This window comes from Pteronotus mesoamericanus, unplaced genomic scaffold, assembly GCF_021234165.1.
Source record: "Pteronotus mesoamericanus isolate MK-2021 breed Mesoamerican mustached bat unplaced genomic scaffold, CSHL_Meso_final scaffold_21, whole genome shotgun sequence".
In the NCBI taxonomy this organism is placed as follows: domain Eukaryota; kingdom Metazoa; phylum Chordata; class Mammalia; order Chiroptera; family Mormoopidae; genus Pteronotus; species Pteronotus mesoamericanus.
The window spans coordinates 3,418,221-3,433,160 of record NW_026555310.1 but is presented as its reverse complement, the minus strand read 5'-3'; the positions used below and the strand labels follow the sequence as shown (position 1 = coordinate 3,433,160).

Here is a 14,940-nt window from a genome sequence, read left to right as displayed (position 1 = left end):
ATGTTTGATGTATGTGGAACTGTCCCTTTCTTGGGAGTTGTGTTTTCCTTCAAAGTTACTCCAAACATATCACAAAGTTTCACATTGTCCATTGATTTAGAAGTTTTAAATGCTTTTTTAAGGAGACAAATGATTTATTGTCATTGTCCTTACCATCCTGATCTTTTGGTTCGCTACAAATCACATTGTCCTTAATGTGTCCCTTGAAAAGTTGAGGGAAAATTAATAGGGAAAGGATATGTTCTTATGTAGCTTTTTTAAAAAGTTGATTGACCCAGGAACTAATATAGGGAACTAGAGACAGTATTCATGGTTCCTAGTTCTAAATCTTTCACTTACCGTGAAATTAATTAGTTTCCCTTATTTGTACCTCAGTTTCTCCCATTTTAGTCTAAGACTGTTAGAAAGTCCTGATTTCTCAAGCATGCTCAATATATTTAACCTGATCTTATTAATTTTATTGTCTTTATTTTAGCTATGTGGTAAGAAAATAAATGGAGTATCATTTGGTGTGTGTTTGTTTGTTTTCCCTTAGCTCCGAGTCTTCAAATTGGCCAAGTCTTGGCCCACCCTGAACATGCTGATTAAGATTATTGGAAATTCAGTGGGTGCCCTGGGCAACCTGACCCTGGTGCTGGCCATTATTGTCTTCATCTTTGCTGTGGTGGGGATGCAACTCTTTGGAAAGAGCTACAAAGAGTGTGTCTGCAAGATCAACCAGGACTGTGATCTCCCTCGCTGGCACATGAATGACTTTTTTCATTCCTTCCTCATTGTCTTTCGAGTGTTGTGCGGAGAGTGGATTGAGACCATGTGGGACTGCATGGAGGTGGCAGGCCAGGCCATGTGCCTCATTGTCTTCATGATGGTCATGGTTATTGGCAACTTGGTGGTTAGTACTAACTTTTTTGTTGTTCTTTGACCTGAACATCTTACCCTTGGCCTGGAAGCCCAATTCGCTTAGCCCTTCTATTATCTTCCATGTCTGTGTTGGTTTTTATTCTTTCTTGGCACAAGGACCTGGAGTTACAAATGAAAGAAAGGAGACTGCTGTTTACAGAGGCCTACTGAGTCATAGCCCCACAGCCTGCCAACACTTTTTCATAGTTACGGAAACAAACTCAGCAAAGTGACTTTTCTTAAAGCCACACAGCTGATAAATGTCAGGCCTTGTATTAGATTCTAAACATCAAACCCTATGTTTTTTCTATTACAAAAGTTTCCTTTTGCTAAACCAGAATTTCTCAACCTTGACACTGTTGACATTTTGGGTTAGATAGTTTTTTGTTGTGGGACTGTCCTGTGTGTTGTAGGATATTTAGCAGCATCCCTGGCCTCTATCCTTCACTGGCCAGTAGCAATCTTCCCACCACAACGTGTGACAGCCAAACATTTTTCCAGAGCCAACTGTCCCCGGGAAGGGGGGATGGAGGGTGGATTGCCCTTCATTGAAAACCACTGACCTAAACTATCTTAGCATTTTATTTAATTTGTATAAATGACAAATCTCTTTCATGCTTTATGTCAATCCGTCCATCTGTTTTCTACCTTTGTATACAGAACATCCACCAACAGACTTTAACACCTTGTTTCTCAGAGTGTGATCTGAGGACTAGCAACAATGACATCACTTGGGCCCCCCACCCCAGAACTACCGAATCAGAATCTGCATTTTTAACAAGATCCCAGATGATTTGCATGCACACTAAAGTGCATGGGAAGTTCCCATCTTTCAGCTCAGGCCAAATTCCACTTGCAAATTTAGCAAGGAGGACTAGGGGAAGGCACATGCAGATGATCCCTTGTAAACTCGTCCATACTAGTTCTCTTCCCCTTTTTGCCATAGAGAAGCATACAGTAGAGTGCTCTTACTCACCAGCCTCTGAACCAACTATGGCCACCCTCTTCTTTCATTTGTCCTTTAAAAATAGACACTATAGTCTTTTTTGTTTTAATCCCTTCCTTTCTCCATTCCCTGCCACCTTTCCCTCAGTCCTAAGCCCTCTAGTCTTTCCATGAACACAGCTATTGCCTACTGGTATGCAGTAGGATCAGTGTTTACCAGCGCTGACTCACCACCTTCTCACTAGTCTCCCATTCTCGGTTGTCTCAGGGACAGCTCTCCATGACTGTCTACAGATCCCTGAGCACATGACAAAGTCACGAATTATTTCTGCTTCTGATGATGCCTTTCCATGTTCCCCTTCGTTCAGTCCTTCTGCTCATCTATACTCTAGGAATCTGTAACTGTAAATCTCTTCTGACTCTGCCACTCCTGGTAAATGTTTGATGTCTTTCATCAACTCTCTTCATAGTTTTTCTGTATATTCAACTTTCTTCAGAGTATTTCTAAGATCTGCCCCTTCCTTTCCATTTCTGTAACCCACCCAGTATTTCTGGAAGACCACTGGCATCACAAATCACCCACTTGTTTCACTCACTTAAAAAGCCAAGTCCCAGGCCCTACACCAGATCCACTGAATCAGAAACTCTCAGGGGAGACCAAGGAACTATGTATTTTTAACAAGCATCCCACCCCAGGAGATTCTTCTAAGAATCTAAGGTTTATAAAGTGTGTATTCTAATGTTTGAGATTACTATAGCCTAATCCAGACCCTTGTCAGTTCATGCAAATAACAGTCTCCAAACTCCTAATTCCTAAGTAATTGGCTTTCTCATATCTCTACAATCATCTTGACTCCTTTACTCAAGAACCAATAGTGGATCCAGTTAAAATCCAAATCCCTCAGCCTGGCCTTCAGAACTCTTTCCAGTTCACCCCCATTTTACCAACATACTCCTTCTTAATTGTACAAATGGCCGAGATAATCCAAGTACGTATAGTTTATTGTTTCCATTTATCCCACTCTGTACGTACTATTATCTCTGCCTAATATAGATTCCTTACTCTTTTTCAGAAGTGTAACAAAGAGCCAAGTGTAAAAAAGTGAACACCTCTCCCACTTTTCAAAAAGTCTAAATAAAAACAAATTAATCTTAATGCCCAATGTGATAAAATAGGAAATTTAAACAGAAAAAAAGAAAGAAAGCTTGTATCTGATGGCTTTACACTTAGATATACAACAAAACATGAAAGTAACCAAAATCTGTTTTATTTTGATAAATGTTAGGTAAACAAAGAAAATTAAATTTTAAAATAAGATGGCATAAAATACAAGGTCTGTCAAGAAAGTGTCCAGCCATAAAATATGAAAAAGACATTTATTGGTGATAGAAGAAATATTGTATTATAGGACAATGATGCCTCAGTCGCCTTCAAAGCAGGCACCTTGGGACCTCACACAGTTCTCCCAGCATCTCTTCCATTGTTCAAAACATTCTGCAAAATCCTTTGTTAGAATTGCCATCACCTGCCCCATCATATTTTCCTGAATCTCATTGGCAGCCTGAAATCTCTTCCCTTTCAAAGGTGATTTTAGTTTTGGGAAAAGCCAGAAGTCGCAGGGCATCAAATCTGGGCTGTAGCAGGGCTGAGTCACCTGCAGGATTTAATGTTTCACCAAAACACTGCACAGGCAGGTGGTTGATGTCATGATGAAGCTGTCAATCACCAGTTGCCCACAGCTGTGGCTGTTTTCATCCTGCTGCGTCTCTGAACCAACGAAGAACATTGAGGTAGTACTCCTTATTAATTTGGCCTGGGGGGGCGTACTCGTGATGGACAACACCTTGCCAATCAAAAAACACAGTTAATTAACATGGTCTTGATCTTGCTGCAACTTGGCTGCACCTTTGGGCGTGGAGAACCAGGTGATGTCCATTATGAGACTGGACACTTGTTTCCAGATCATAGCTGTAGACCCACAATTTATCTCCAGTTATGACCTTCTTGAGGAAATCTGGTTCATTGGTAGCGGTTTGAATCAAGTCATTAGCAACTGCAGCATGATGTATGTTCCTTCTGCTTTGGTAGTAGAAGCCGCAGAATGAATTTTGCCACACCACCTTTCACGTCAAGATCATGCATCAGAACTTCAGGCACAATACTTTTTGGAATCCAGATCAGCTTCTAGTTCTTGTACTGTCAGTTGCCAATTTTTGTTGATTGCAGTCTCTATTCATTCAACATTCTCAGGTGTCCTGCTTGTTGCAGGCCTTCCAGAATGTGGACCACTTTGAACAGGTTCTTGACCATATTTGAAGCATTTGTGCCACACTTTTATTTGCACTGCACTCATTGCATCATCCCTGAAAGCCTTCTGATTCACCTGAATAGTTTCCGCAGAGGAATGTTCAAGCGTAACACAAAATTTGACCCAGACTTGTTGCTCTATTTGCTCAGTCATTTTGAATGCAACAGTCACACAGTATACACATTCACTCAGTGGCATCTACTGCCACCCACTGACTAGTACAGTGAAGTTGTCATTGTTTATACATGCTTATTTCATTCCACTCTCCTTGGCTGCCAGGTTACACTGATGTCGCAAAAACCATTCTCATTGTATTAACAATGGCTGAACTTTTTCCAGACCTTGTATATTTCAGTTCTACCTCCTTGATTTGTTGTATGAAAGTATGGCCATCCAAGCATAGTTTTTTCTAACATGAATCCTCTAAGGCATCTACTGCTCATGAGCTCATGGCATCTATGCACTCTTCGATGTCCCCCAATAATCTGTATCCACCTTTTTGGTTTTATTTTGGGAGGATTTTCTTCAAAAATGAATATAGCCTTTGCTTTTTCTGGTTATAAATATGGTAACATTTTGGAATATACATATATGTAAAACTATAAAAGAACCAAGAAAAGAGGTGCTAAATGTCTTGTATTACAACCAAAAATCAAACAAAATGCTTGCTTCATAACCTGAGCATTTAAAACATTATGTGGGCCACACAAAACACAATAGAAATTCTTGAGTTGGTCACTTAAGTCTGTGGGCTTCCAGTTTCCTAGTTTAATGGATAACTTACCTAATACCATTCTACGTTCACTCTCCCTCTTTCTAATGCTACTGTTAAGGTGCTGAACCTGTTTCTGGCCTTGCTCCTGAGCTCCTTCAGTGCAGATAATCTGGCAGCCACGGACGATGATGGGGAAATGAACAACCTGCAGATCTCAGTAATCCGCATCAAGAAGGGTGTGGCTTGGACCAAAGTGAAAGTGCGTGCCTTCATGCAGGCCCACTTCAAGCAGCGTGAGGCTGATGAGGTGAAACCACTAGACGAGCTTTACGAAAAGAAGGCCAATTGCATTGCCAACCACACTGGTGCAGACATCCACCGGAATGGCGACTTCCAGAAGAATGGCAATGGCACCACCAGTGGCATTGGCAGCAGCGTGGAGAAGTACATCATTGATGAGGACCACATGTCCTTTATCAACAACCCCAACTTAACTGTGCGGGTGCCCATTGCTGTAGGCGAGTCCGATTTTGAGAATGTCAACACAGAAGACGTTAGCAGCGAATCAGATCCTGAAGGCAGCAAAGACGTAAGGTCCAAGCCTAGAAACCAGCTTTGATCCTGTGTGAGAACAGAAAGGGCTCTGTCAGCTCCAGAGATTGGTTCAGCTATGGGCTTAGTAGATTCTGGAATAGCCAGCTCATCCCCTATAGTCATTCTAGGCATTTCCTAGACAACCTAGATTCCTGAGATGTTCCTGGATCTGTCTCCGTTGCTTCTAGATCATCTAGGTCAAAGGCTAGAGTAAACTCTCAAGTACTTCCTGTCGTTGATCTCTCTGAACTGTATCCCTGAGACCAGCCTGTAGCCACGTTTGTTTAGGGTCACTGTCATCTGTGAGTGGGCTTCAGTGTTATATCCCACTGAAAGCCCTATGGTAATTGTTAGTCCATCATGAGCCTATAATAAGAATTGTAAAGAAGAATTACAGCTAGTACATCATCCATACCAGAGGCAGAGTAGTCGGTATAGAGTGGACATGCTATGTAGATTCTCTTGACATACCTTTTCCTTGCATATCTAGAAGCTGGATGATACTAGCTCCTCTGAAGGAAGTACCATCGATATCAAACCAGAAGTAGAAGAAGTCCCTGTGGAACAGCCGGAGGAATACTTGGATCCAGACACTTGCTTCACAGAAGGTGAAAGGGGCATGCGTGGGTCACTTGTACTGCTTACAGACTGTGTCAGCTAGGGACAGTGGTTGGACGAGAGGACGGGGCTCAGCGGCTGTCTTCAAGAACTTTGCTCCCCACCTCATTGTTTTGAGGGCAGTTGATGCTGTTTTCCCTGTTCAGACTGTTCTCTTAACTTCTCTTTGCCCACTTTCTCTTGGCATCAGTCCAGAAACTTCCATTAGGGAGGCCTTTTCTGTCATGGCTCTGTCTGGCATCTGACTACCCTTTTCTCTGCCCTCATTGCTTCTTCATAGCACATCTTCCCAACTTCAGAGGGCCCTGGTAGCCTTGCAGCATAGCTTTGGCCCTGCGGCCCTCTCGATGTCTGAATCAGACATTCTGGTTCATGCACTGCGCTCCGGTCTGTGTGCTGGGGCAGCACCTGGTGGGGCCTGGGAGATGGAGGCGAGGGCAGGGCTGGGTGGGGCATGCTCCCACGGTCTGACCTGCCTCTCCCGCTGGTGCCAGGTTGTGTCCAGCGATTCAAGTGCTGCCAGGTCAACATTGAAGAAGGGCTAGGCAAGTCTTGGTGGATCCTGCGGAAAACCTGCTTCCTCATTGTGGAGCACAATTGGTTTGAGACCTTCATCATCTTCATGATTCTGCTCAGCAGTGGCGCCCTGGTGAGGTCCAGGGGAGAATATGATGAGGGATTGGCTGGGGAAGGGTTTATAGGAACTAGTGGGAAAGACTGCATGGGGACCAAGACCAATTTCTCTGAGAACACAGTTTAGCTGTGGACCCAAGGATAATGATCTATTGATGTGCTCTGGGCTGGTGTTTTGAGCCTTTGACATTAGAATCCACACACTGATCTTTAGACTCGGCACAATTACTCTCATCCCTAAGACGTCCTTTTCATCAAATTACCAAGTGTCTGCACTGCCTGGTTCGCCCCAATCTAAGTAACTTCCTGAAATGAGCTTCCTATCTCACCTAATACCCCAAATCTCTTGCTCTTTACTTTTCAGTTGCCCAAGGTATGGGGGAGGTGGTGTTCCTCTATCCCTTTTCTCCTCACACCCGACTGGATTTGGAGAACTTATGACATTAGCAGATAGTTAGAGAGTTAGACCTCTGGTACACAGGTTGCTTATATTTTTGTGGTTATGAAGTGCTCATTAATCAGTGAGTCTTACAGGGCACTGAACACACAGGTTCCTCTCTTGCTAGAACTCATTACCTTTGGCATTTGCTTTCACTTTTTGCTGGATTGAGCTGGAGCTCTGGAAAGGGTCTGGGATGATGGAGCTTCTTTCCTAGTTGAGTAGATTTGAGGACAGCAGGGACTAGAGACACCACACATTTTCCTTCCTTTAATTAAGGGAAAGGTGAATGCAGAATTTTGAAATGTTTTTAAAGAAGGTGAGCACATTTGTGTAGGTATGGAATCAAAACTTAGTCTGGAAGCAAAAAATAATAATAATAATAATAACAAGGGAAAAACCCCAAATTCAGTGTTAAAGATCTTGCCACTGACTTAAGAAGTTTTGCTGACATGTGATGTAGGAGACTAAGAGAAGGTGAAACAGGCAGTAACATGTGGTAAAGAAGAGCCCAAGGATGCGGAGGACCAGGTTTATGTCAGAAAATGTCAGCACAAAATCAGGAAACCAAAAAAGATGGCTCGATGTCCTTGGTCTGAGTGAAAGGGTGCCTGTGTCCTGCCTGCCCCTGAGCCATTTACTGCATCAGCAGGCGCTCCCCCGGTGCTTGTGGGGGCACTGGAGGCAGCAGGGCAACAGTCGGCCTGGCTCTGCCCTCGAGAAAGGGAAGATCAAACTAAGGCCAGCAGTTGGAGAAGTGTTATTATCACCATCCTTCTTCAAATCTAGTAAACAGAAACCGAAAATAACAGGGAACGTGCCCCATCCTTTGATTCTTCTCTTTCCCATCTCCACAGAAAAAGCAGTAGTGAAATAAATGTTTTAAACTTTATTTACTACTCACCTTTGACATTTTTTATTTACCTTAATTGAATAAAATGGGATACTTGGCTCAGTACATGAGACCCTGTACAATAATAGGCATGAGAGTTAAGAATAGCAAGATGAAACCACAGCTAAAATGTCCAAGAAAAGACTCGAATTGGGTTGTGATGAGGTCTCAGAGGGAGGGGATTTGAACCTCCAGCAACACGAAGATTGGTTTTAAATATCTCACATATGTCCGGTTATAGCATGGATTTCTACAAGTGGAGTTAAGGGGAACCAACATGGAAGCTGTTGCTGTTTTCACTGGGGATTTATTTGTACCAAGAGCCTGAGGCCTGTGAACCTCTGCCCTCTTATGACCAGTGACCAGTGATGGAACTGGAGCGCCTGATGTTTGTGTGCCTCCACTCCAGAAGATGAGTCCCCAGGCAGCCCAATCCTGTCCATCTGGAACTGTTCAGAGCCAGTTCTTCCCATTGTGTAAGGGATTCCCCCCTGCCCCCACACACACACTTTATGAATTCTCTCCTCTTAACACCACACTCATACAGTCCACCATTATGCACGTGGAAATGTTCATACCTTCATGTTAGGGAATTACCTCATTCAGGAATTCCAGAGAACAAAAGTAGTACTAAGATTTTATTTTTAGAGGGAAGGGAAAGGAGGGAGAAAGAGAGCGAAAGAGAAACATCAGTGTGTGGTTGCCTCTTGTGTGCCCCTCACTGGGGGCCTGGCCTGCAGCCCAGGCATGCGTGCCCTGACTGGAAATTGAGCCGGCAACCTTTGGGTTCGCAGGCCGGCCCCCAATCTACTGAGCCACACCAGCCAGGGCCAAAAGTAGTGCTAAGATTTTTTCACCTGAGTGTCTCCCAGCCCTGTGACCCACCACCTCTTTCTGTGATATCAGGGGTTGAGAAGTGAAAAGATTTTGTCATATAAACATATAGTATTGGCAAGGATGTGAAGAAACTGGAACCCTTACACATTGCTGATGGGAATATTAAAAAATGGCACAATCACTTTGGATTACAGTTTGGCAGTTCCTCAAAAAATTAAATAGAGCGTTACCATTTGATCTCACAATTCCACTTCTAGGTTTATATCCTAGAGAAATGAAACATGTCCACATAAAGACTTGTACACAGATGTTCAGAGCAGCATTTTTCACAATAACCAAGAAGTAGAAACAGCACAGATGTCCATCAACTGATGAAAGATAAACAAAATATGTATAGCCATACATTGGAATGTTATTCATCAATAAAAGGAAATGAAATACTGATGCATGCTGCGATATGGATGATCTTTGAAAACATTATATTAAGTTAAAGAAGATAGTCACAAAGTACTACATATTATATGATTTCATTTCTATGAAATGTCTAGAATAGGCAAATCTGTAGAGGCAGAAAGGAGTGGTTGCCTAGGACTAGGAGGAGACAGACTAGACTAGAGGGTGACAGCTAGAGGGTGTGGGCTTTCTCTTTGGGGTAATGAAAATATTCTAAAATTGATTGTGATGATGAATGCGTAACTTAGGAATATGCTAAAAGTTATTGAATTGTGCACTTTAAATAGCTGAATAGTATGGTATATCTCAATGAAACTGTGGCTTGGTTGTTTTCTTTTTAAGCCACATATAGCCGGGGAGTAAAATAAGAGAGGCAGGGAGCTGATGAGGCCAGCCCCAGGTGGGAGGAGCTGCCGGGAGGGTAATAAATACTTCCAGCGTTGCTCATTTTGGCACTATAGGCAGCTGCTGCCTCTCTTTCAGGCCTTTGAGGACATCTACATTGAGCAAAGGAAGACCATTCGTACCATCCTGGAGTACGCTGACAAAGTCTTCACCTACATCTTCATCCTGGAGATGTTGCTCAAGTGGACAGCCTATGGCTTCGTCAAGTTCTTCACCAATGCCTGGTGCTGGCTGGACTTCCTCATTGTGGCTGTACGTGTCCTGCTCTCTACTTCCCACCCCTCCTATCAGAAAAACAAAAACAGGAATTTTTCTTCCTCTAATGGCTGGAGTTGCCCGAGGCCCAGGATGTGAGACAAGGTGTAGATAGATGTAGGTCTGGGTAAAGTTGCTTTCAGAGCATTCAGGTCTTTGGGAAAGGGGCTCTGAAGTCCTTGCTTTTGCTCCAGGGACTGACCAATCAGCTCTTTGCCCTGGTAGATTGGCTTAGAAGTTTCAGAGATTAGGAATGGGGAGTGAAATCACTGGTGTCAAAGTCCCTTGTTTTTAGGCTGCGAACAGGAAGTGTTTTGTCCCCAAACAGCAGGATGTCCTCTTTCTGCTGCCAGGAGGGAAATGAGAGGATGGGGTGGGTGCTACTGAGATTCGGGTTGAGGGGGGATCTAGGTAGACTCCCCAGAGACTTTTCCCATGGACGCTTCCATCCAACTCAAGGCCTCAAACCAAACTAATATGAACTAGTCTCTCAGGGAGAGGGGGAGCTTGCACCAGAGTAAAGCCTACTCTTCCCACACATTGCCATTTCCACAGTGACGATCAAACTTCAAGTTCTTTTTCCCTCCAGGTTCCAGGACCATCTCCAAGGCTTGGTGGCCATTACATCCCGCATTATTTTTCAGGGTGGAAGCTGTGTCATCTGTAACTATTTCTCACCCCACCAGCACTTGTTCCTTGTTCACTTTTCTAACCTCGATGATTGTCTCTTATTCTGTGTATAACTAAAGCTCTTTTTTCCCCAGCCAAGTCAGCATTTGGGAGAAAGGGTGAATGAGAATTGCAGGACCAGAGCCTGTGGAGGACTCAGTTCCTGCTGAAGGCTGAGAAATGCTAAGAAAGCAGAGCATTCAGAGGCTGGGTTGGTACCTGGAGAATCTAGGTTTTGTTGACTGTGTGGTGGACTGGCTGTAGAACGGTTCCAGAGTCTAGACTAGAGCGACGAGGCGGAAACCTCTTCCTCGGATAAAAGGAGCCCAGCCCCTGCAGCAGCAGTGATCTCTGCTCTAAATGCATTCCTTTCCCTACAGGGTGCCTGCAGTCTCCACAGCTAACTCCTCCCAGGGGCCGTCACTATGCTTCCACTTGCATTCCCCATTTCAAAAAGCCAGCCTTTGGGAAGATGCCTAAATAGGTGAGGAGATCACCCTTCGCCTTAAAGTGGACCAAATGGGTAGTGCCAGCGTGAGACCCTCCTAGCAAGAGGTTTCCACACTCTCTTCAGCAACTGCTCATGGCGCGTTGTGATAGAAGGACCTCCGCCTGCCACAGAGGAAAATTTGCGTTCTAAAAATTAAGGAGTGAGCTGGGGATCAGGCCAAGAGAACTAGAGTAACTCTGGGCCAGCTCTCTTTCTAAAGCACAGAGAGGGCCATGGCCTTCCCTTCACTGTAATTCCTTGGGGCCACTTGGTCGGGTGGCACACCTTTGGGAGTCCTAAAAGCCCTTCATCTTCTGGGCAGTCCAAGAACTGAGACGGACACATCCACTACCACACTTCCAGCTCCCCTAGGGAAGCTGCGATTTGGAACAAATGTCCCCCACCATGACTTTTGCTGCCTCCACTGTTCACCCTAACCTGACCCGCTACTCTCTTCCTCTTCTCTGGGGTGAGCAACCCCAGAATTTGAGGGTATCGATCAGGTGTCACATCCTTTTGGTACCCAAGTAAGCTAATGAAAACATTAACAATTCTGCACATCACCGTTTATTTACCACTTTTATACTATGTGGCAGGGAAGTAAAAAGCATGAGACAGGTATGTAGTGAACTAATAATCCATACATCCCTCCACCTTTTGGGAGTTGCTGCATTCTTACATTGCTGTGGGGCCTGACACTGGCTCCTGAGAACACCTCTGTACCAGTTATCAGTAAATAAATACCATTCTTAATGTAGAGTTGTCCCAGGAGCCATAGGGAATCCCAGGGGAGCCAGGGGACTTACACTGCCTCGCGGGGCCGCTCTGGCCTGATTCGGGCCTGTGGTAACCTAGCATTTGGGAAGCAAGACTCTTCCAGGACCCTCCCTTCTGTTGACTTCTCTCAGACAGAACAGTGTGTTTAATTTTCACATATCGAATATTTATTAAGCACCCACAACATGTAAAGCCTGCTGCCAGGTGTTGTGGGGGATGCAGAGAGTAGAAGACATAGGCACTTCTAAGGGCCCGAAGAGATGAGACACATACACAGATAACCGTAGCAGGAGAGTGTACGAGGTAGGGACAGTCTCAGTCAAAACCATGGCTGCGCCGGCTGCCACTTTTGAATTGTGGGTGGAGAGTAAGGCTTGAACTGACAGCTGGACCACTGGATCTAAAAGGAGAGTTTTCACTGTCCTTTTGGGTAAAATGTCAAGTGCCCTTGGCATTGTAGATTATTAAGCAGTGTGATTTTTCTTTTTTTTTTTTTAGGTCCTAATTTAGCACCATTTCTGAAAGGCTCTTTCATTTCATCCACTGGTGACTGCTATCGGAATCTCTCATTCATCACCATGTTTGTTTCCCTAATGAATTTTCATTCTTCCTTATTGCCCTTTAAAGCTGTTATGAGTACTTCTTAGAATCATGGGGTAGTCCAGATAATATATAAGGTTAATTCTCTTCATTTATAAACCTTGCAGGTTCCCAAATAGAAACAGCCTTTTATTTTGTTCAGGCCCTTGGCTGCACTGGAAGTCTTGCTCTGTAAAAGAATTTTGTTATCTTTTCCCCAGGGAATTTGCCCCACCAGCCAGCACATTGGTTCCAGGGTTGGGAACTTTCAGAGACCACTCACCTCATCCTGAATTCAGACTGCTGAAATAGTCTCTGTTTGAAATGCTCACATCGTTTGGAAAAAGTCATCCACTGTCTTCCCATTTTTTTCCATGCCCTTCAGCCATAGATACCCTGACTCTTGACCTCTCAACTCCTTTTTTTTTCAGGTTTGATTTTTTTCCCTCAAAGTATACTTTAAGCAATGTTCTCATTATCTCCAGTGAGAATTGTTTAACATGGAGGCTCAGAGGATTATAAGAAAGTCCTCAACTACTAAGGAATGCCCCAGAGAGGATCCTTATTGACCTTGTCTGGGGAGATCTCAGCCAGATTGATCCGTCAGGTGCACATTATCACTCAACAACATATAGAGTGGCTGTTGTACCTTCTCCCCACTTTAGGCCTATTTGTCATCAGATAAATCATACTTACCCATCACCCTCCCCCCGCCAAAAAAGAGCTGGAGGTCTTCTTGCTTTGTATGGGACCGATAGTCACAGAAAGCTTAGGTTTTGCAACCTCCCTAGCACAGTCTCACAGGACACATCTAATAAGGGGAATTTAGAACTCAGGGACCTTACTGGGATGGGGTAACTTGCCTTCAGATGTACCTATTAAGAGCTTACAAAGAATCTGACAATTTTAGGTTATTTGTGTTTAAGAATTGGCTGTATTTGGCAATAGTGGGCAAAAGATACCTCCATGCCTTAGCAACGATGATAGATGGAAGCACAATGATTGGTTTCTGCTACTGTGCTCTAGATAAGGCTTTCGAGGCCCTTGTTTTAGGCAGAAATTCAACTCTGAGCCATATACTCTTTATAGTGTATGAATAGCCTAATAGGGTGGCATTTAATTCCAGATTTGTTTTGGACACTGCCTAGGATTCCAGTGAAGATACCTGTATTGATGGATTACGAGCACATGAATAGATAAAGGTTCACACCTCTTTTTAAGAAAAACCTTTTAAGTCTCCTCATTTCTGACTCTCACTAGGTCATTGACTTTCTCCTTCTACCTGCCACCAGTCCTGCTCATTTATAAATATCTTTGTGTAAAAAAAAAAAATTTGTGTGTGTGCAGTTCAGAGATACAGAATTAAACTAAAAGATAGAGATGAAAAGCAACAAATGAAACTAAGTTGTGAGTTATTTTTTTTTCCCTCTAAATCTGCTTTAAAGTATCAAGTCAGGCTGAGTGGATCTGTAACCAGCACTTCCCAGTAGAGGGAATTCGTTGATGGGAACACCGATTCTGTCTCAGAATCAGGGAAAGGCTGCTCTAAGAAGCCCAGAGCCCAACCTTTCTAGGATTTGATCAGCTAAAGGTATTTTCAGGGCTCAGGTCAGGCACAGCTGTAGGTGTAGGTGGTCAGTACCCAGAGTTAAGGGACCTTTGCCGTAACTGCTCCGAGGGCTCTGGCAGAGCAAGTGAGTTTGTCCCTGGAAGGGCAGGAAAGCATTTGACCATGACTCTAGGCCTAGAGACCTGCATACTTCTGAGTATGCGGGCATAGTCAACTCTGGCTTGTTCAGATACCTGCAGTCCTCTTTTGGGATATTGGAATCTGACTGCCAGTGGGGGAGAGGTGATCTGTCGGTAGAAAAAGGGCTCTGGCCCGGGAATCAGAAGTGTGGGTCTGTTCCGAGCTTCGGGCCTGCTGATGCGGTGCTGAGCAGATTCTTGTGTGTTAGGTATATGAGCCTGTATATGGGTCTCAGTTTCCTCATCTCTAAAATAAAATTTTAAAAATTCTCCCAAGAATCTTCCTAGCTGCCATTTTAATGATGAGAAAATAGAAGGTTGGCCTGGAAAGGACAGACCTGAGGCCAGGTTATTTGGGGCTGTTTGGGGGATTGTAAGGAAAGGCATGGAAGCAGGTGTCCACCCCCACCCACGTTCCCACGGCCATGAAGGAGTCATGGGTATAGTTAAAAGACAGGAGGATTATTATAGTTAAAAGTGAGATATAAAAGAATTACTTAAGTGAGCCCTCATAGAGTCAAAATTTGTCAAGAAGTTTCTTCATTTGGTTCTTTTCTGTGTGGGAACTGTGAAGTCAGCTGTGGTACTTATTGAATGTGTCCTTTGTTGATATAGTGACTCATCAAATTCTCAAACAAATGGCTTCTTATCACCCAGGAGTAAGAGAGCTTGTCCCTGTTG

General features: G+C 43.9%; 1 protein-coding gene across 1 annotated transcript in view; it reads left to right on the top strand.

The window, feature by feature from the left end:
* The window catches only part of SCN8A (sodium voltage-gated channel alpha subunit 8), a 183,965-nt gene that overhangs the window by 148,208 nt on the left and 20,817 nt on the right, over positions 1-14,940 (top strand). The window contains exons 16-20 of the mRNA XM_054591086.1: positions 536-892; positions 4,988-5,458; positions 5,954-6,071; positions 6,576-6,730; positions 9,819-9,992. Coding sequence (XP_054447061.1) covers positions 536-892; positions 4,988-5,458; positions 5,954-6,071; positions 6,576-6,730; positions 9,819-9,992 — 1,275 coding nt within the window. The remainder of the gene's footprint in view (positions 1-535; positions 893-4,987; positions 5,459-5,953; positions 6,072-6,575; positions 6,731-9,818; positions 9,993-14,940) is intronic.